The sequence below is a fragment of the Musa acuminata genome, chromosome BXJ2-5 (genome assembly GCF_036884655.1).
Source record: "Musa acuminata AAA Group cultivar baxijiao chromosome BXJ2-5, Cavendish_Baxijiao_AAA, whole genome shotgun sequence".
In the NCBI taxonomy this organism is placed as follows: Eukaryota; Viridiplantae; Streptophyta; class Magnoliopsida; order Zingiberales; family Musaceae; genus Musa; species Musa acuminata.
Genome location: NC_088342.1, coordinates 5,449,408 through 5,470,522, shown reverse-complemented (window position 1 = coordinate 5,470,522; position 21,115 = coordinate 5,449,408). Strand labels below are relative to the sequence as shown.

Genomic DNA, 21,115 nt, shown 5'->3' with positions numbered 1-21,115 from the left:
GAACGTTCCCGTGTGCTCAGATGGTAATGGGTGATCCGGTCCAAGTCAGCCTACAAACTTCTGGAAGATGGTACGCGGGGAAGGCTGGTGGATATTTCGTCCCTGGAATATTCTGTCAGCACGTTGAAAGGGCAAGATAACTTGCCTGAATAAATTATCAAAGAACGCCACCACACAGCGCAGATCCCGTTTTGATGCATGTGTTGCATGATGTGGACCGAGCAGCATACGGTAACCACGCGTGCAGTGTGCTTACGTGTTCGATCCAACCACCCATAGTTTTGAGAGCGTCGCATTGTTCTCCGCTATTCTGGATTCTTCTACTGCTAGCACCATCTGGCTGCCTTGTATAAATCCGTGCCGTGATTTTAATTGCATCGTCCTCCAAGATAAAGAATTATATGCATATTCTTCATAATCCATTCTTTCTGCTAGATTTGCAAGAAAAATTGGATTTTTAGGAGTGCCTCTGAACTCATATGTGATTCCGGGGAACTGCTGCTTGGAGAGTTCCTAATTTTAGGTATATCTCTTGGCCTTCCGTCCTGCTTGCAGTTCTCATCCTCTGGAATTTGATCTCCCAAATCTGAATGAAAGATATCTTCTTCCTGCAAAAAGAGAAAAAGTTATCATTTTTTTCCTTCCGAGAGTATCAACTTATAATTAACAGTTTTCCAATCACCGATTCTGTGTTCATTGCAGTTATTTCTTGTCGTGGTTTAGTCTCAAGAAGAGGGAGGAGAAGAGAGACCGCAAGAGAGATGGAGGAACCCCTGGTCGCACGATTCTGGTGCCACGTGTGCACACAAACGGTGAATCCAGTCACAGAAGCGGAGATCAAATGCCCGCGTTGTGACGGTGGATTCCTGGAAGAGATGGATCCGCCGCGAGGGCATGCAGATACCCCGTTCGATCCCGCCTCCCACCGAGCCTTCTCTCTGTGGACTCCCTTCTTTCTTGGATTGCTTGGCGGTGGTTCCTTGCGGCGTGGAGGCCCCCATGGAGAAGGCGAAGGGGACGAAGACGAAGTGGAGCATTCCAACCGCGACCTTGACTCACAGACAGCCGCCCAAAGGCCGCAGGGTAGCTCCGCCATCCTTCAGCTGCTCCAAGCACTCGGCCGATCAGATTCCGAGGGCGAGAGTGAGCGCGTCATCCTCATCAACCCTTTCATCACCCAGGCCATAATTCTCCAGGCGAACCAGCCGCAAACACAAACGCAACCTCAAACACCGGGCGGCATAAGCGATGGCGGCGTCGGTGCCCCCTTCGAGGACTACTTCCTCGGCACGAGATCCAGCCTGGATCTGCTGCTGCAGCATCTAGCGGAGAACGACCCGAACCGATACGGAACACCACCAGCTCGGAAAGAAGCAGTGGACGCCATGCCTACCGTGAAGGTCGAAGAGAACACCAGCTGCCCGGTTTGCTTGGAGGACATGGAAGTAGGCGCAGAGGCTCGGGAGATGCCGTGCAAGCACAAGTTCCACGGCGAGTGCATACTGCCATGGCTGGAGCTCCATAGCTCGTGCCCTCTTTGCAGGTTTCAGCTGCCCGCGGACGATCCAAAAGTTCCGAGTGCCGGCGGCGGAGGTAGCAACACGGCGGAAGCCGGCGGAGAAGGAAGCGGGGATGGCGGCAGCAGAGAGAGTGCAAGGTGGCTGTGGATTCCTGTCTCTTGGCCTTTCGCTGGGTTGTTCTCGCTGTCGCTGGCGTCTCAAAGCCATGGCAATTCTTCTTCGACGCCTCCCTCGTCCTCCTCCGGAGCCACAGAGAGCTGAGCCAACACTCCCTCGAGAGCGATGGTCGGTTGTCTCGTACATTATCTGTGCAATGTTTGGTTAGATGATTTGTGTATTATTCTTTTTAAGATCAATAATATTGTTATCTATTCTTGAATATCTAATTATATATATAATATATTTTATGGAGCTATGTGGAGGATTAAACTGTCATTCATGAAGGCGAGTCTTTGGCATACCGCCTTTCGTATTTACACACTCCTCCCACCTGTAGGTGTCATGTGACCCCATACAGAGCATCAACATAACAACAATATTTTCAAGAGAAAAAATGGTTTATATTGCCCCACTATTATCAATATTTAAGATACAGTCTAATCTCCAGCCACCTGGTTCTTTGAACCCAACCTGTTCCTGATTCAGATCCCTTACTACTACTTTACTGTGGTTAACATGCCCTAAGATGCTCCTGGTTTATCTAAACATTGTTGCTTAAAGGTAAGGTGGAAACAGCTAGTTGATTGCTTCAAATAATGCAAAAAATGCAGAGGGTTTGATGCCCATACCATATAGCCCACAAAGTTACATGCATCTTAAAGATGCTAATCACAAGAAGGAAGGCCTTTGGCATGTTTATCACTTTCCATTCCAAAGCTACTGACAGTAGAAGGTCTTACTCAATGGTCAAGAAATTTCACATAGGTGTTAAAACTAATAAATATATTGGATTCTTTCTTGGGATCTCAAGCTTTGATGATTTAGAGAATTTGAATCCTTCATATGTCTATTTTTATTCAACCAATGTTTGCACTTTCATTGGTAATAATAGTTCAAAATTTTAGCACTGGTGGTTGGAGAGATACGAAAGGATTTTCGAATGAAAACCCACTGAACAAAGATAGGTAAGGCTGCAAAGGAAGATAAAGCAGCGTACTGCAGCCATCAAAATCCGACAACTAATGTGACAGCATCAAGATAATTAGTTTTATCAAACACCGAAAACAAAGAAAACGAGAAGCTAAGAACTAAATAAATCTTAGAAAATCTAGAAAAGAGGCATCAAAATACCAAACAAAATGAATTGATTCTATCAAACACCCTAAAGACACAAAAGGAGGGGCTCAGAACTAAACAAACGTTTGGAATATCTCGAAAAGAGGCCTCGAGATATAGAATAAAAGGAATTAGTTCTATCAAACAACCTAAAGAAAGAGAAGGAGGAGCTCAGATCTAAAACAAATTATTAGTAAATCTCGAAAAGAGACCTCAAAAGATCAAACAAAAAAATTAGTTCTATCAAACGCCCTAAAGAAAGTAGAGGAGGAGCATAGAACTAAACAAACTCTTTGTAATTCTTGAAAAGAAACCTGAAAAGATCGAACAAAAAATAATTAATCCTATCAAACGCCCTTAAGAAAGAAAATGTGAAGCTCAGATCTAAACAAACTCCTATTAAAAATCTCGAAAAAAGACCTCAAATGATCGAACAGAGAGAATCTCAGCACCGAACACCGACATCAACACCAAGAGACTAACGTAAGAGAAGATAAGGGGAGTTGGAGCGGGAGATTTCACAATGAAGAAACCGTCTCGGATCTACGGCGCAGCATTCAAGTCACTCGTTTCCTTCCATTAAATCCAACGTCGAAAGCGAAGAGGGAAAGCAAAGAAGATAATTCAAAATTGAGATCAAGAATCAAGAAACTATCACAACCAGCAATCCAATAGAATCTGACCGAGTCCGAAACAATACCATGTCCTTGCAGAGAGATCCGACTCTGTGCAGGCATCTCCGGCGAGGAGAACTCCGATCTGCAATGAGCAGATCAATCGCCAATCCCGAAGTCCGCGGAGGAAACCCTCTTCAAAACCGTGTTGAAACAACGGTGTGGGCTTTGCCCGCCGATCCAAGACACAAATACGTCGACAGCAACATATAGAAATGGGCCGAGCTCATTTATTTGGGCCGGTGTCTAGCTGACAATTCGGGCCATGTGGGTCATTTGGACTTCGAGCCGAATCCGATCTGGTTCGATGGCCCAGATTAAATCAGGATGTTGACGATAATCATCATGAAATCCGATCCATTCAATCATGTTAATCTTTTCTAGATAATGTGATTATTATATTGGAGCCACCTTGCAGAGGTTCCACCGAATTGGATGCATTAATTTGGATTGGATTATTATCTCTTTAATCCATATAGGTTCATTTAGTATCTTTTGAAATTAATCGTGCTTCATTTGCGAGATGTGTGTTATCATCCATGATTTATATTCAGCAAACACAGCCAAAAAAAAAAGAAGGATCATTCCCTTAGCAGGTTCACTTAATTAGAGCCAATGCTTATCACAATCAAGAGATTTGAGTGTGGCAGAACCAGTGACATCTCAAGGGCAAATGGAATAAGCTGCCATCTTCTACCAGGAGACAGATCCCAGCTCCCAAGAACAATGTCTCACTATCCACACATGCTTTAATTGTTCCTATCTTTTGAGCAAGAGGCCATTTAAAGATTCCACCATCTTGTGCACATTCACTTCCTTTCTTCAACTTCCCTTATCCCTTCTTGATTGAAGATGAGCTGCCTGAGCTTTCAAACTTTATCACAAGGAGTTAAATGGCATATACTTGGAACTAGAAGAAAGAGACCAGCCATCCTCTGGGCTCCAAGTTGCAGAAAAATCATGCAACTTGGATCCCAATGTTGGCCAGGCTTCAGTTCTTAAAACTGGAGATCAAATGCATTGATGAGTATTCTCTTCAATTATATATCATGGAGTTGGAGAAACAATCTTTCTGCTTGCAGGGACACAACAATGCATATTGATACTCTTGAAACCTCACATCAAATCAAGAACCAGACTTGTGAGTTCTTAATTGATGAAGTTTTATGATAAAATGAGAGAAAACTAGAATAATTATGGTCATTTAATTTATATTTTTAATATTTATTTTAGGTTACCACACTGAATCAATATTTGACATTTGGATCAGAGCTCATCCTTACCTAAACAAGTCAGCTTTTAGTTATTAGATGCAAATTGCCAGAAATCCACACAACCTGATTCATTCAAGCTATATCTGTACAAGATGTGTCTATTAAGTTGCCAAAGATAACAAAAGAAATGCAAGGGGGAGGACAGAGAAAGAGCAAAGATGGTCCTTCACAGGTAGCAGACTCCTCAGCCTGAGGGGTCACCAGCCTTCTTTCTGCATCCTAAGCAATGGGCAGTCTTAAAGTTAGAACATAGTCTCCAATCGCCAACTCTGCCTGCTTTGACAACAAAAAGAACAGTATCAGATTCCCCGTCCACCGGCAAATGTTCTCCGGATTAAAATGTTATGCATCAGTAAGGAATAAAGGTATGTAGCCCAAATCTTGCCTTCGTTCCTTCGCCTTTGATTCTGTGAAAAGCAAAAAAGAAAAGCTTGGGGGAACTCTAAAAAAGTGTTCTTCTTCTATGCATGACTTCCATCCCGAGACACACTCCATTCTTCCCTACTCTACCTGTGGTAGTCTTTTTAAGACCCTCTCTGGCCTGAAGATGAATATAAACACACATATTTCTCGGAAATTCCGCAATGAGGTCTGTTTCAGTTCATTGGAAAAAGAGAAAAATGCCTGATTGATGCAGTTTATTGGATGAGTGATCTCATCAATCAGTTTATGCTCCTCTGCCAGTGTTGCCATGCTAATTTCTGTTTGAAGTTTGCATGAAGAACAACAGCTGAAATCGTCCGTAAGGAAGCTGCATAGATACTCGTAGAACACATAGAAAAATTCAACTGTTCATAAGAAATTTAATGGCCGTTGCTTGACACCATGGGGCACAGCATATTCCACTGTCGAGATCAATATAACAACATGAAAAAAGGGAGATATATTCCTGCTTATTCTTTTCATGAAAAAGATGGATTCTATCAACTTTGTCAATTTTGAATACTTTTTATCTTGCGTACAATAGGGGTTGGCATATGCTTGGGTGATTGTTTTGGAGCACAGTGAGGAAACAATGAACATGAAGGGAATGATTGCAGCGCAAACAAGTTTACTCCTTGATGGCCACAGATCCGGTGATTCAATGATGATAGCCATTTCTGGTGCTCATGCTTGGAGAATCATATCCATCCCACTTAACAAAAGTGATATGCATGACGACCAGTTGGTCTCAGTTGAAATGGTGGGGAAGGGCATCAGTGTTCCCAAACACTGCCTGTTAACGTTATATCGGTAATTGGCAGGAAGAAGATGATGTCTTATAGTCAAGGACTCTCGTGCATCTTGCTGCATGGTATCGAACATGGTTTTGTTGGAAGAAAGTACCATAGAAGGGCAGATATGATCTAACACAGAAAAGAAAGGTGAATTTTTGTCCTCTGACGATTTCACGATTCATTTTCCGTAAGATACTTGCCATCATCCTGCACAAAGCTGGAAGAAAGCCATGGATGATTGCATTCATAATTCCATGGTGTGGATGATGAGAATGCCTCCTCGGTGCCTTGTGGAGGAAGGATGGGATAGTTTTTACACGTCAATTTATCAAGGAAAGCAATGAGAATATCAAAATGAAGAGATTGGCAGTCAAAATATTGTCACTACCGCAGGCCTTTTGCAGCATGTTTCTGATATGAATCTTGATTCCTCCTTGAACAATGAACGGAGCTTTTGAAGAATCATGAAATAAATATATGAAGATTCTCTCATACATAAGAAAGTTCAATGCAAGACCACATGTAGTTGAACATGGACACAGAAATGAATGCATGCCTCTGCTTTCAGACATATCATATGTTTATCTTCGCCTGGGTCTCACGGAGAAAGAACTTTCTCCATGATGGACAGGTCATGTCTCCGTTGTATGCCGAGCATCTCTGAGGTAAAAACCAAGTGCAATGCTTGCAACATCATTGTGTACCGTTCTCCTGGTCTTGGATTCCATCTCAACAATTGGCCAAAAGTGATGGCTCCATGGCAGTGGATAACCTCAGAACTCCCTGTCTCCTTTTCCTTTGTTGGTCACTGAACAAATACCAAACGTAGCATGAAGACAAAAGGGAATCGCATGCTCATTCCATATTCCAAACCTTGCTGTCAAGAAGTCCACAAGAAGCATAATGCACAGAGGTGCTTTGTTCTTTACAGAAAGGATGTATCTGATTCCACCAGTCAAAACAGAATTTTTAGACTATTAGCATCAACTAATCTGACGAGCATCATTCAGCTAATCTTGACCACGGTTCGGCCTGTAGGCTCGTGAGGGATTATCTGCTTTGGACGATGGGCGTACCCGTACGGTTTTATCCTTTTCGAAACATATGAGATCCAAAAAACATCTTTGAGGGTAAGGAAGACCTAGCAGACTTATGAGCTCTTGGTTCCCATACTCCTCAACCAATATGTGACTAAATGGTATTATTAGTGCTCCCTCCCGTAGGGGAGTTAAGGGCTCATAACCGAGGTGCAGGCATCGGGCCCTCCTTCTAGCGCCAATCTAATAAGGGATAATTTGGTCGATCAGCCATTAGTGCGACCCATAGGCTCACGAGGAATTGTTTGCTTTGGGCGATGGGCGTACCCGTACAGTTTTGTCATTTTCGGAACATGTGAGCTCCAAAAGACGCCTCTGAGGGTAAGGGAGACTTTGGGTTCGGTTCCGATTACTAGTTTTAGAATACTAGAATCATAAGTTTAGAATCGAAATCGTCGATTCCGAAACCGGGGTGTGGGCTACATGCAGCTGAAACCACTGTTGAGACTCTAAACAAGGACGATTTGTGATCAGATTGTATCATTCAGCACGTCTGGATATCAGAAGCTTCGTCGACCAAGCCATCCTGCTAACAAATTCCACTTGCACTGCACCCGAAAAGCTCAGTTCCTCACAGTTCAGGAACCTGAAAGCCTTGCCATTTCTGAAAACATTACATGGAATTCTCTTCACAAACACACGATTCTTCTTCTTGTTTAATAGGTCTTTCATGAAAGAGAACGGATATTTATGGATCTATTCTTCTGTAGATGCGACAAGCTAAAGTTGTTCCAAAGAAAAAGTTGCTGCTACAGAATTGAAAACGAAAGGCGCCGGATATGGTCCATGAAAAAGCAAGAAGGACAAGATTTCATTCTGAATTGCTGGGTAGATTGGATCGGTGTAAATGATTTATTCAAATGATTCGAATTCTCTACTCATTTGCCTTATAAAGACGGGCTCGGATCATCACAAACAGGCAAGAGGAGCAGCAGATGGAGTACATTTCCCAAACTGTAGGAGCATTCAGGAGATAGATGGTGCAACTTCCAGCTTTCCAGAATACTAAGCTGATCGCATGAAGCAATCAGTTCCAGCAACGCACAACTCTGAAATGGATAGTACTCGCTAGATCAAGGATAAAGGAAGGTAAGAAGGTACAAAGGGAAAAGGAGATTGCTTCTGTCTGTTCTTTTCTGATCGACCACTTGTCTTAGCTTCTCACTGCTTGTTCTTTCTTTCCCAAGCAGAAGATGTATCATCAACATCAACAAGGAGGCCACAACAACATCCTTTCTTCCAGGACAGCATTTCCTGCAGAGAGGCATTTGTTGTTGCAAGGAGGAAGGATACCAGAGGAGTCGGGGCTGGTTCTATCTACTGATGCCAAGCCTAGGCTGAAGTGGACACCTGAGCTCCATGAGAGATTTATAGAGGCAGTCGATCAACTTGGTGGTGCAGATAGTGAGTATATCAAGCATTCTCATCAAAGGCAGATGCATCTTGCCTTCAGAGCTAATTTAAGGTCGTCAATCTTGCAGAGGCTACACCCAAGTCGGTCATGAGGCTTATGGGCATCCCTGGATTAACACTGTATCACCTGAAAAGCCATCTTCAGGTCCTGACTGAATACTGCTTCTTCTCCTCCACTTCCTTCTCTTGTTTCTATTTTGTTGCATTTGAAGATTGAGTCGCCCTTGTGGGATTGCAGAAGTACAGGCTCAGCAAAAATCTCCAGGCTCAAGCAAGCAGTGGAAGTGCCAAGATTGGTAAGGAGCAGCATCCAGCTCTGAATTCTCAAACCAGGAAAAGGAAATGCAAATTAAGACTTGTTATCTTGCAGCTACAGGTTGTAAGCTAGTAGCAGGGAGGACAGCTGAGGGCAATGGATTGTTGTTGGGCAGTACAAACATCATTCCCCAGTCAAACAAGTAAGAGACAACAGCGATAAACATTGCAACACCATGAACCATGTATGATAAACTTTCATTAACAGAGTGTTCATTTCAGAAACATTCCAATAAATGAAGCACTTCAAATGCAAATTGAAGTCCAAAGAAGGCTACAAGAACAGCTCGAGGTAACGATCACTGGACTCTTCTATTACATGTTTCACTTGTTTTGGTTTAAAACCATGATCTTATTTGAATTCATGTACTTGAGAAACTTCCAACAATTATATTAGAGAGCACAAACTCAAAATTTGATGTTATTATACATCGACCGCAAAAGTGCTACTTGCCATCAAACTGCAAAAAAAAAAAAAAAATCTTGTAGGTAAATATGTGGGATGCAACTAAATTGACCTTGGAAAATATTATCCTGAATGTGTATCATATATTTTTAAAACCATAAAAAAAGCAACTTTCATATGGAAGCATGGAATTCTTAAGCTAACTCAGACTTGGACTCAGTATTTCTCTGAAAGAGAGGTGAAATCATAGTTGTTTTCTGGTTCTTTTCATATTTATAAAACCTTTATGAACTGGAAAATAATTAAAAGATTGATGATAACATGTGAGATTAATATTAACAAGGTCCAGACACAATTGTGGGATTCATTTAAACTAAGTTATTTAGGAAAATAAATAATATTTATCACTATTAGTTGATAGCTTCAGAATAGTTTGGAGTTCTGCAGCATGATAATTGACACATATCATTGGAAATGGATTTGTTGAAGGTTCAAAGGCACTTGCAACTCCGAATTGAGGCACAGGGCAAGTACTTGCAGTCTGTGCTGGAGAAAGCTCAGGAGACACTTGGGAAGCAGAATTTGGGGTCTCCAGGACTGGAAGCTGCCAAAGTTCAACTATCTGAACTGGTCTCCAAAGTCTCAAATGAGTGTTTCAGCAATGCATTTCCAGGTCTGGAAGAAATCCGCAATCCGAACACTTTACAAGTGAATCCATCCCAACTTGCTGATTGTTCAGCAGAGAGTTGCCTGACATCATCTGAAGGATCACAAAAGGATCAAGATATGACTAATTTCCACAGAAGTTTGAGAGCATACGGTGGCAGCCTACCACTCTGCAGGCAGCAGATGCATCAGGATACCAGGCTTGAAACCACTCAATCTGCATGGTGCTATCTGAACGACCAGAAGACGTTTCCCTCATCCATTTTAGGGGATTCAGAGAGGACAACTTTCTCAGTCCAGGATTTCGCGACGCATCCTGCAAGCTCCAAGGCTCAGAGAGGAGGAGGAGCTGATTCTGAGGCCCAGCAGAAGGAACGAAGTGAAGAGCACATGTTTCTTGAGCACCCAAACAACAAGAGAGTTGCAGGTCAACAGGACAGAGGAAAGCAATCAAATAGTTTTGGAATGCCCGGCCACACAGCACAACTAGATCTCAACGCTGATGAAGACAATGAAGGTGACAGAGACAGCAAATTTGACTTGAATGGCTTCGGCTGGAGCTAAATTATGGCATTGAAGTTGCTCATAGAAGAGGGATGAAGATATGAAAATTCTAATGTTGTCTCCAACCAATACGATCATGCCTACACTGTATATGCTAAAAATTGTGAGCTCTCTCTTCAGTGATCATCCCAGTCAGCTAAATACAAGTAATGACTACAACATGAACCTGATTCCATGAGACAGTGGGAAGGAAACTGATGATGCATGTACAAGTGAGGAGTACTAAGGAGAGCATCATGCTGTGGCATGTAGTAGTAGCAGTACTGACAATATTTAGACTAATTTCAAGTTACATTTTGCAAGTACTGGTGATTTATGTCCACAAGACCATTCTAAATGACATATATAATTAAACCAGAGATCTGCATAATGCAGAACAGGAGGTGTGGACAAACATCATGAAGATAAGAGATTGCAGAGCTTTGTGGTTTGTTTGGATTAAGCTAAATCTTTTCTTAGAAGTTTTAATTACTCCACAGACTGAGGTGCAAATATATTCCAGAGTGACATATGCCACCACTATAAGCAGGGTCCAAATACTGAAATGCCTGCTGTAGATTGCATATTGACACACTACGAAACAATATGACTGCTTTAAGTTGGAAAAACAAAGAAGAAAAAAGACTTTTTTTTTTGCTCTGTCTTCTCAACCAAAATGAAAATTTTCCAATGTACAGCTGCAGTTCTTATGTATGCAACTTGTCATTCTCATATTAATCGAACGATATTGTATAACATGTTAAGGAAGTATTAATATAATTTACATGAAAAAGAAAGAATCTTAAGTTCTTCAGTTCCTCACAGAAATAATAATATATGAAACCACTTGAAAGCCCTTATCCTCAATCCTCACAAATATAGAAAGCAAACTATCATCAACAAGGAGGAGATTGAAGAGTAAGGTAATCTTTGGTATTCTTTAAAGGAACTAATTGATGTAATGTGAAGCCTGGAACCATACACAAAAACACTATATATTTCTATAAGATTTCACTGAGCTGGAAAATATCAAGTAGAAATTATTCATTGGCAAGAACATCTTCCATAGAAACAAGTAGGTGCTATTTTTCTTAGTTTTTTAAATCTTTAAGTACACAAGATTGACCTCCTTATAAACATTATTTGGGATTTCAGTGGTGCCATTTTTTTTTCTTTTATCATTGTAAGATTTCTACATAACTTATGAAGTAAATGATTTTTATAACTTTCTTAATGTGATACCTATATTTTTTTTTTCTCAAGCAACAGTTTTAGCAAATATTTTCTAAAGAAACATGCTCTTAGAAAATCTTGACCTCACATTGATGGAAGTCTCCTGTGTTTGTCACACTTTTTATGTTTTAAGCAAACATGATTTGAGCAAAAAAGAAAGAAAAAGCTTCATGGTACTTTCCAATTTCCATTTATTTCTAAACAAAAGAAGCACACTATGATTCTTCTTCCAGTAGTGGCCTGAGAAAGTTCATGTTAATGTCACTGACCATGAAGAATATAACCAAACCTACTTTATCGAAGAGCTTTCAGGAAGCCACATGAAGAATGATATTGTTGTCTGACTCAGTCGGACTCCCTTTGTTCTTCCTCTTACCTCATTTTACTTCTTTCCTGTGATCCAAGATTCAAAGTGTCATTTCTCTTTTGCTTTAGGCAGAGGGGCGACCAACACAAACACTTAGGATGCGTGCATCATGATCCTCTCTTTCTCCTAGATGGAGTCAGCCCTCATTTGCTTGCTTAATCATAAAAGCTACAAGCTAAGGATGTGGCTTCAGTGTGCCTTCTTTTAATCCACACAATCCCAAGACTTCATGGCTATGACTCCCACCATGGCTCAGTGCTGAGGATGAGAATTCTCCATCATCTTCAGCCCCTATCTCTAATTCCTTCTGTCACTACTGATTCCCCAATTTTTTCGTCGATACTGCGACCCTGACCGCCACCGTAAGGGGTTCGGATTCCCCTGTCTCTATAATGGAAACTTACGACTTACGTGGTTGGAAGAGCTCGACAAAGAGACATGTCCTTTGGCATCATATTATTGCCTCAAAACAAAAAAAAATAATAGGTGGATTTTATTTGCCATGTCATCGCTTGGGCCACGTGACGAACCGTCAGTGGCGGTCCGGTCCATCGCCTTGTGACGGCCGAACGCGTGGCCAATAAAATATGTTTTTTGTTCTTCTAAATTAAAAGGAAAAGAAAAGAAAATACCAGTCGAACGAAGAATGGGTCGATTAATCCAACTGCGTATACTAAAAAATACAATTAGCTGTCGATCCACGTCAGACGTTTGAAAGTCTTAGGCGGTCCCAGAATGCAGCAAAATAGTGACACGTGGGCAGAAGTTGTCAGGGTGGCTCGTGGGGTCGGCTTTGATCCATCCGACCTACCTGCATTATGATTGGAAGAAAAAGGTGGGACCCAGGTGATAACGGATCCGGTTGGTAGCAAGTAACTGTTGGAGTTTCTTATTTTTTCTTGCCAATTCACACGTCATATAAGAAAGAGTTGGGTACGCCGCCTGGTCGTCGTCGCCGATCCCACCCGCGCGGAGGACCGCACGTTGCCTTTGACTATGTAATCGAGGGAGGAGATGGCGCTTTGGGGCGACACAGTTGGGAGGCGAGTGTGGCGTCTTTGATTGAAGCAGAAAGGCCGGGGGGAGTTCGTTTCTTTTCCCCTCTCTTTTTCCTCCCTTTTCGTCGCCCTTTTCCGTCGGCTGACGTCACCCACCCTCGCTATCTCCCTCTTCGAGAACTCGTGGCTCACAAAGCCTCCCTCTCTCGTACCCACACACGCACGCACGCACTCTCTCTCTCTCTCTCTCTCTCTCTGAGAACCATTACAACAAAGCCATGTGATCCGAGTCTGTGTCGAAGTTGATGAGAGGAGTGGCGATCGGTCGGATGGGAGGGGATGTCTGACGCAAAGGACCCCGCGATCAAGCTCTTCGGAAGGACCATCCCGCTTCCGGAGAGCCTACCGCCGCCTCCGGAAGAGGTGGCTGAGCAGACGGCGATTCCCGATACAACTCCAGCGACGGAGACGGATGACGGCGATCCGGTGAGCACAGAACTCCTGGAGCCCCTTCCCCCCTTCTTTTAGCTTCTTTTCCTTACAGGGTTTGGCGTCCAATCGAATCGTTAGAGACGTTTTCTAGAAGGATGAACGCGTGCTTGTTGCATGGTTATTAGGCTTTTGTAGTTATCTACTGTTGGGAATTTTTGTTCGATGATCTGATTGTGGAGCAAAGTTTCAAGTAAAATTGACTTATTTGTCCTGCTTTTGGTCGTTGATTGCGATATAAGCTATCTATCGGGTGAACTCTGATTAGATTGGGGGTTTTGAGTCACCGGATTTGTGATTTTGTTTTTTTTTTTGGATTAGATTACTTGGTATGAAGAGGCGATCTTTCGTTTCCGTTTTGACATGTTTAGAACATTTTGCTTAAAAATCTAAGCCGGAAATAGTTAGCATTAACGTCTTTAAAACTTTTTTGGGATTAGTTTGTAGGCTTTTGTTGTGGCTTCATTGCATATGTTAATTTTGGCATCACTAAAATGATAATTTGTCATTTGTTTACAGAGGCACTTTTATCCAAAAGAGAGAGCCAGCTTAAGGTTCAGCGGACTGGTCGTTGGTATAATTTTGTTGTTTTTTTTTAAGTAAAAGAAAAATATCGTTGAAGTTTGGTGATGGGGAAGAAAACCTCCAACGCTGTGGGAATTTTAGTGTCAGCCAGAAAGAGGTCAACCTATTGAAAACTTGCTAACTAATCCAAAGTCCGGTTCTAAAATTTGTGATTTGTTTATCTGTATACAAAGCTGTTGAAAAATAATAGTCATTCATCGGCAGTATTCTTTATCTTCTAAAGAATAGTGATCTCGTTCTTGATGATTTAGGTAAGAATCAGAAAGTCACATTTTATCTGGTGCCTTTCTTACTGAGGGACTTTTGACCACTTGCTGACAACTTTAGATTGGATTATTGCTGTTGGCTCTTTTTGAGCTGATATATAATGACACAAGCAGAATTTTCCTCTAAATCTCAGTGCTACATCAATTAAATATCTAGTATCATTAAAATGCCTCTAGACTGCTTGAAAATATCAAGATAAAGTCTTGCAAAGTCGGTCAAAGCTAATTGATAGTAAATTGAGTAAAACTCTACTTTTATACTGGAATGTATGTATGTTCTTAAACACTACATTTTGTTGGTAAAACTCTGCTTTGTGTGAGGGTGAAGAACAAAATATCTAATTTGATAGGGCAGTTTTGCATGTAAAGTTGATCATACACATGTTTTAATTACCTTCTTTTCTCCCTTAATAGGTGGCTTGAAAGTATCATGTGAAACATAACAAAACGACCTTCTATTAGACATGTTTCATAGAAATAAATTGGTTATTCTTTAATGAATTGCTTGCATGATATATACTTGTTGTTACTTTAGAACCTTCAGCGATGGATTTTGCTATATGTGATCTATGGTTGGAAATTAATGATAAAATATTTTCTGCTTGAGGTTTTGTAACTAGTCACAACAAAACATTTAGTGTTCTCATCAATTAGTTGTGTGCGTGACTTGGCAGTTTCTTAGATAACTTATTTGAGGAAAGAAAAGGGAAAGCTTTTCAGTTACTTCATGTTGGGGGCCTTACCAAATTGATTAGTTGGAATAATCTATCAGGATTTTAAGAAAGGAAAAGTAGGGGGAATGCTTAGTGGAATAAAAATGAAAGGAGATGATTCATGGCATCACAGTCTAGAAAAATAATTGTGACATGCCAATAGAATATTTAACTTGAACAAGAATCCATGATGCATCGATTTTTGTATGCTAGCTAAGGTTGTTCTCAGAAACATGGTATACACGGAAGAGCAAACCATTGTAATCTTGACAGTAAGGTTAAGATGTTGGTGTTGCTGCCTGTCATATTTCCTTCAACTGTGCATGCAAGCATTCCAGCTAAAAAATGTCATCTTTTATTTTGTTGTATTATTTTCAGGATGCAAGCAAAGAAGTAACAAACATGGAAGTCAACAATATTACAGCTGTTGCCTCTAGTGAAAGAAATGAGGATGGTCCAACTTGTTCCATTGGTTTGAACAGTAGTAATGAAAATGATCATGACAAAGGTTTATCAGATTCCAGAGAGGAACATAACAAGTCTGATGCTGAAGGCTCTGCTCAAGCAAAGGTCCTCAGGAAACCAGATAAAATTCTGCCATGTCCTCGTTGTAACAGTATGGATACTAAATTCTGTTATTATAACAACTACAACATTAACCAACCTAGACACTTCTGTAAGAATTGCCAGAGGTATTGGACTGCTGGGGGAACAACAAGGAATGTTCCTGTTGGTGCTGGAAGGCGTAAAAGTAAGCACTCTGCATCACAAGTCCGTCAGATAATGTTGCCATCAGATGGATTGCAATCTGCTGGACTAGAGACTTCTGATTTACCTCATCATCTGACTCTTCCTTGTGGCTCTTCTGCCCCTACAAGACCTTTGATCAGAAATGGAACTGTTCTTAAATTTGGGACAGAGGTGCCTCTTTGTGAATCCATGGCCTCTGCACTCAATATCAGAGAGAAAAACAGAAATGGTGATATTAGCTCTATACTATATGGGGAAAACGAGGGGCCCTTATGTGCATCTTCTGTAAATGGCTCCAATTTTGTTGAAAATGGATTAGCAGGAAATCCAACCCACATCGAACAGAATGGCATGCAGGGATATTGTAATGGAGTTACAACAATGCCTCAGTTTTCATGTTATCCTGTGGCTCCATGGGCTTATCCCTGGAGTCCAGGATGGACTAATGTTGCTCCTATAGTGAGATGCTCGCCTGAGTTTGTTCAAAGACCAGAAAATGGTAATCCAAGTCCAGTTCCATGGAACCCCCCATTGATGGTGGGAGGCCCTGCTTTTTGTCCTCCATCGCTTCCTTTCCCGTTCGTGCCAGCTTCTTCTTGGGGATGCATTTCCAGCTGGCCTAATGGAGCGTGGAATGTGCCGTGGCTTGGTTTCAATAGTGGGATACATAGATCATCTTCTACGAGCAATAGCGGATCTTCAGGAAATGGTTCCCCAACCTTGGGTAAACATTCAAGAGATGCTACCTTACAGGGTGAGGAGAAGACAGGGAAGTCTTTATGGGTTCCTAAAACTCTTAGAATAGATGATCCTGATGAGGCTGCGAAAAGCTCAATATGGGCTACTCTTGGTATTAAGCCAGAAGTTGGTATTTTCAAACCTCTCAAATCAAAGGCCGAAAGTAAAGCTCAGACGTCAGATGCTGCACATCTTTTGCAGGCAAATCCTGCAGCATTATCCCGCTCTCATTCTTTCCAGGAGAGCACATAAGAGAATTTATTTGGTAGTTTTCTGGGTTCTATTTCATATCTGTGCAAAAAAGGATGCATCGGGTTGTAGCTTCAACATGGCAACTTTATGTGCATTTATAAGTATATAAGTGTAACATCCAAGATAAAGCTGGTCCTAGGTTTACCAGTGCTTTCAAAATTTCCATGGGAAAGTGCCAGACTCATCAACAATTTATTAAGAGTCCCAAATTTCATGTTGTACATAATAGAGAGTGGTATTGGTGCAAGTTTCTTACAAGAAATAGTGTTTGTTGACTCTCCTGTGATGCGGTCAGGAATTGACAAAATGGCATACAGGTCCAGAATGGAAGATTCAGTTCATAACTATCACAGAAAAGCGTGCTTCAGTTATGAAAGGTCTGAATCTTTATATAAGTTATTCTTGACCTTTTTGTGTTTTTTAGGGGTTTGACTTTGTGACGGACATCAGTTGAGAATTTGTATGAACCTAGGTGGTATCATTGATTTTCCTCTGATTAATGAAGAATGTGTTACTAATTCAGAGTCTTCATCTCTTTTTGATTAATCCATTTCATGTAGCCTGAATATTTGTCATCCGTAATGCAGGGGCTTTTTGGTCCCATCATATCTGTGTGGCATTTGCTACTTTATTTTAACCTCTTTTTCCTTGTTCACATATAAAGTGTAGGCATTCTTTTTATGTTGCCATTTGGAATCTTCTCCCAGGATAAAATGGTCTTATTTGTTCCCAAATAATGCAGATTCTGACCACCTGCAAAGGAAGATGTGATATCTGGAATATGTCACTTGTCTATTGTAAATGTCGGCCAACCGTTGACAGTATGTGGAGTTCCACTTCTTACTTAAGTTAGTCAGAAATTTCCTAGAGTACATTTATATCACAAATGATTTTTCTATAATATTAATTCTCTTTCAAGATTAATGTTACCCAAAAATTTTACATATACATTAATGTTATTTTACGGAATTTTTTTCTTCAAGATTTCTTTCCAGCAGTACATTAGCTTATTTATTTTATATCAATGATCTAGAAATGTGCTTATCATTGGAAAATTATTCTTTTTCTCTTTCCTTTAAGAAAGTCAGATATTCACTCCTGCGTGCCTAAAGGAAAAGAGAGCCTGATTGTTATTTTATATCAATGATTACTGCTTCACTTGTTATGGTATACCTGCAAAATCTCTCAGTAGGTGCTATATCCAGATGTTTAAGCCTTTCTCGAAGCCTCGTTGATCCAATCCGAGTATTTTGTCATCTGTTTTGCCTTTGTGCCAACCTTGGTCCCAATGCTTGCTAGTGAACTATGTTTTGAGTCTTGGTTACTGATAACCAGTGTAGCTTTCTTTTCTGTTGCTTGCCTTTCTGCTGTACATAAAACTGCCCTCAAAGCTGCTTGTTTCTTCTTTCGGACACTTTCCAAATAGTCCTGCTTTCATTCATTCCCGGTGACAAATTCTGCTTTTCTTGAACTACTGCAGGTTTGTGGTTACTTATTTGTGGCATGCCTGTTATTTACAAAGATAATAGCTTTACCTGATGCAGTAAAATTACGAACATTAGTTGACTTCGAGTCTACATTCTTTTATGAGCATTTAAATCTTGGTAGATTCCGTTTGTTGGACATTTGTGTCATCGTGACACTGTTTGAACATATAGCAGCAAGCAATTTTCATTTCCACATACTTCATCAATGTAGCATGTATTGACCTATTCACTGTTGAATGAGTTGGCCTATGTATCTTTTGTTCAGTAAGCAGGTTGTTGTAGTAAAGCTTCTTGCTTCACAGCAACTCATATCAAGCTAATTGCTGGCCTCAAAAGTCCTGGATGTTCATGCTCTCTTGTTTTACCTTCTATACTCATAGTCTTGACATTCAAACAACACATTACACAATTCCTTCAATCAGATTTGCTATTATCTGGAGTATTTAAGTATTTAAGTAATAGCAATTTGCATGTTTTCATTAATTTGATGCTTCTTCATCTCATTTTCTTACATTGCTTCTTCTGGACCTGACAGCATCACAAGTAAGGTCTCTTAATATCTGCCTCGTGGTTTCCTGTAGAATTCTGGAACTTATTTTACCTGGATGTTCACAGGAACCTGTTTGCACCAGTTGAGCCTCACTTCAGATGGTTTGGAATGCTTGGTGCATCCAATTAAGAGCAACTTTGCCCTGATGATCTCGTGGAAACTCCTTGCCTGCTTCTGTAGGAGGTTTGGTGGTCGTAATTGCCTGCCTTTTTTTTCTAGATGAAATCAAAGATATCAGTTTCCTAGTAGAGAAACTTTTTCTTTCCCAACACGAGAGAAAGCCAACATCAATTTTTGTTCTTCTGTTTCCTTCTCCAAGAAAAGAAGCAGCCAATGATCCCTGTTTTCTCTTTTTCTTTGTAGGTTTTGCTGTGTGAAAGATTTGGTGTCTCTAACAATCATATTTTTTTGTATCCTATGAGTCGAAGATCTACTCTTCAAAAGTTGCTCATGAAGTTTGTATAGACCATCAACATTATAATCGGTTATCTTTATGATTGAAAAGCTTAGGTTTATAGATCATACATTTTTAGCCTATCATTTTGTTCTAGTAGTCATGGCAACTAAACACTCTCACGTGTTCCAGCAAAATCTATGCTGGATGTCTTGAACTGTGCTTGGAGTTGGTGATGAAAATTAGTTGACATTTTTGGTTAGTGCGTGAGTCAATGTTGTCATTATCATGGCATGTTGCTGAAATCTACATGGTGAAATCTACATGTATTACTCACTGTATAAACGATATTTATAGTGACAGGGAAAGTAATAACGTAAGTATTAGACTGTTGACTCACCCAGTTGTGAATTGCCACCTGATCGATGACGTGTGTAGAAGAACTCATGCCCCTCTCCTGTGGTTGTCGGTAAGAGCATGATCCTCTGGCCCTGCCCATCGCGATCTCTAGGATGATCACACGAGTCAGTCATATAGTGCATTAATTCTCGATAGCGAGGCTCATCCTCTCGGTTTTTTCTTTCGTTTGGGTCATCTATCGTAAACGATCTGTCATACCCGTCAACCATGATTTTGGGAGAGCATGCACGTCCGCCTACTTAGGGCATTAATCTCAAGTGGCTTAACCTAGTTCTCCTTTTTCTTCTTTCTGGATGTTTGGCACAGGGAACTATCCCTTGCTTATCCTAAACAAGTTCTAGCTCTGATAAACGAATGATACTATTGTAGTCGTCATTCCCTAACACCACCTGTATAGAGGTATGCTCACCAACCGTCAACATAAATAAGCTCTTGGATGACTTGAGGGGCTCCCTAACTAGTTGTTGGTCATACTCCATTGGCCACTAAGTATAAAAGTCAACCCCAAAGCCTAAAGGGGCAAGCTTCTTTATTATTTTCACCTCCCAACTAACTTTATCATCGGAGGGGTCGAGTTAGGAACATTCGCTTATGCTAACCGCTTATGCAGAGACCTCTGTGAGACTATAGTACACCTTGAGACAATACTAAATCTGTCTGATGAATAAGCAACACCTTGGGATCGTGTCGATCGAATCCGCTTCTCGCTCTAGTCTTCTCTCATGACCTCTCGTGGGTCTCTTGGACAAGCTTACGCTTTTGGGACCAAACCAAGCCGCAACGACTCCACGGTCAATCGCATCAAGACAACAACACATAGTATCACATTCATAAGGTGATGGTGTATCATTTATCTAATTTTCATTCATTTTATTCGTAGTTATAAAATTTGGATCGTCGGTCGATGAGAATAAAATAGAAAAAAAATCAAAAATTGGATTTCGATCTACTCCATTCTTAAAATAATGGAAATACTTTAAGAGCATCCACGTCTTTAAAAGCAAAATATGGAATTACTAAATCGTTAACATAGGCTTAAATGTCCCATTGGGTTCTCGTAACTACTGTTCGACGTCTCAACTACGATATTGAATGCTTTGGATTAAATATTATTATCTCAAGAGTATACATGATAATTCAATAATATTTAAAGTATCATTTGTTGAAATTTTTAAGAAAGAAATTTAGTAGGGTAGGAAGGATATTAGATGCTTTGGACAATAGGCATCAGTAATTACCCAAAATTCCTGCAATTGATGATATCAGACATTCAAGACTTAAGTATAGCATCCATTCAAACCATATCAGTCCTACATGGTTAAGACCGTAACATGCCAAGACAATGACGCCGTCAGCTTGCGACAAATGAAGCATTGATTGGACATAATCTTCTATGGCAGTTTCTATCATCAAGAAATGGGAGCTGCACATCACAAATTATCTACATGATCAACGGATTGTGTAGTCCAAATC

At 40.8% G+C, this 21,115-nt stretch overlaps 3 protein-coding genes across 11 annotated transcripts; all 3 read left to right on the top strand.

Moving 5' to 3' along the window:
* The first annotated feature begins 761 nt into the window (after positions 1–761).
* Positions 762–1,899, top strand: LOC103984201 (E3 ubiquitin-protein ligase SIRP1). The gene has a single exon (XM_009401654.3). The coding sequence runs from the start codon at positions 762–764 to the stop codon at positions 1,779–1,781; it is 1,020 nt and encodes a 339-aa protein (XP_009399929.2). The 3' UTR covers positions 1,782–1,899.
* Positions 1,900–7,949: 6,050 nt separating this feature from the next.
* LOC108952901 (myb-related protein 2) lies at positions 7,950–10,723 on the top strand. Of its 3 annotated transcripts, none has more exons than XM_065108220.1 (7): positions 7,950–8,146; positions 8,248–8,461; positions 8,539–8,615; positions 8,709–8,766; positions 8,847–8,928; positions 9,008–9,077; positions 9,681–10,723. In XM_065108220.1, the coding sequence occupies exons 2-7, from the start codon at positions 8,251–8,253 to the stop codon at positions 10,419–10,421; spliced, it is 1,239 nt and encodes a 412-aa protein (XP_064964292.1). In that variant the 5' UTR covers positions 7,950–8,146; positions 8,248–8,250; the 3' UTR covers positions 10,422–10,723. The 3 variants fall into 3 exon arrangements, with proteins under 3 accessions (XP_064964292.1, XP_018681854.2, XP_018681853.2); XM_018826309.2 differs by having other exon boundaries at positions 7,952–8,154; positions 8,841–8,928; XM_018826308.2 differs by having other exon boundaries at positions 7,956–8,146; positions 8,841–8,928.
* Positions 10,724–13,041: 2,318 nt separating this feature from the next.
* Positions 13,042–19,350, top strand: LOC103984200 (cyclic dof factor 2). Of its 7 annotated transcripts, none has more exons than XM_065108211.1 (5): positions 13,042–13,484; positions 15,430–17,168; positions 17,534–17,612; positions 18,894–19,011; positions 19,192–19,350. In XM_065108211.1, exons 1-2 carry the CDS (start codon positions 13,338–13,340, stop codon positions 16,789–16,791), a joined length of 1,509 nt encoding a protein of 502 aa, XP_064964283.1. In that variant the 5' UTR covers positions 13,042–13,337; the 3' UTR covers positions 16,792–17,168; positions 17,534–17,612; positions 18,894–19,011; positions 19,192–19,350. The 7 variants fall into 7 exon arrangements, with proteins under 7 accessions (XP_064964283.1, XP_064964285.1, XP_064964288.1 ...); XM_065108213.1 differs by having other exon boundaries at positions 17,534–17,639; XM_065108217.1 differs by adding an exon at positions 14,007–14,061 and having other exon boundaries at positions 13,345–13,484; positions 18,894–19,350.
* The last annotated feature ends 1,765 nt before the right edge of the window (positions 19,351–21,115 follow it).

Coding starts and splice junctions, on each gene's coding strand:
- LOC103984201 (XM_009401654.3), top strand. CDS start 762: ATGGAGGAACCCCTGGTCGCACGATTCTGGTGCCACGTGTGCACACAA.
- LOC108952901 (XM_018826309.2), top strand. CDS start 8,251: ATGTATCATCAACATCAACAAGGAGGCCACAACAACATCCTTTCTTCC. Junction 8,462..8,538: donor TCAACTTGGTGGTGCAGATA/GTGAGTATATCA, acceptor TCAATCTTGCAG/AGGCTACACCCAAGTCGGTC. Junction 8,616..8,708: donor ACCTGAAAAGCCATCTTCAG/GTCCTGACTGAA, acceptor GTGGGATTGCAG/AAGTACAGGCTCAGCAAAAA.
- LOC103984200 (XM_065108216.1), top strand. CDS start 13,338: ATGTCTGACGCAAAGGACCCCGCGATCAAGCTCTTCGGAAGGACCATC. Junction 13,485..15,429: donor AGACGGATGACGGCGATCCG/GTGAGCACAGAA, acceptor TATTATTTTCAG/GATGCAAGCAAAGAAGTAAC.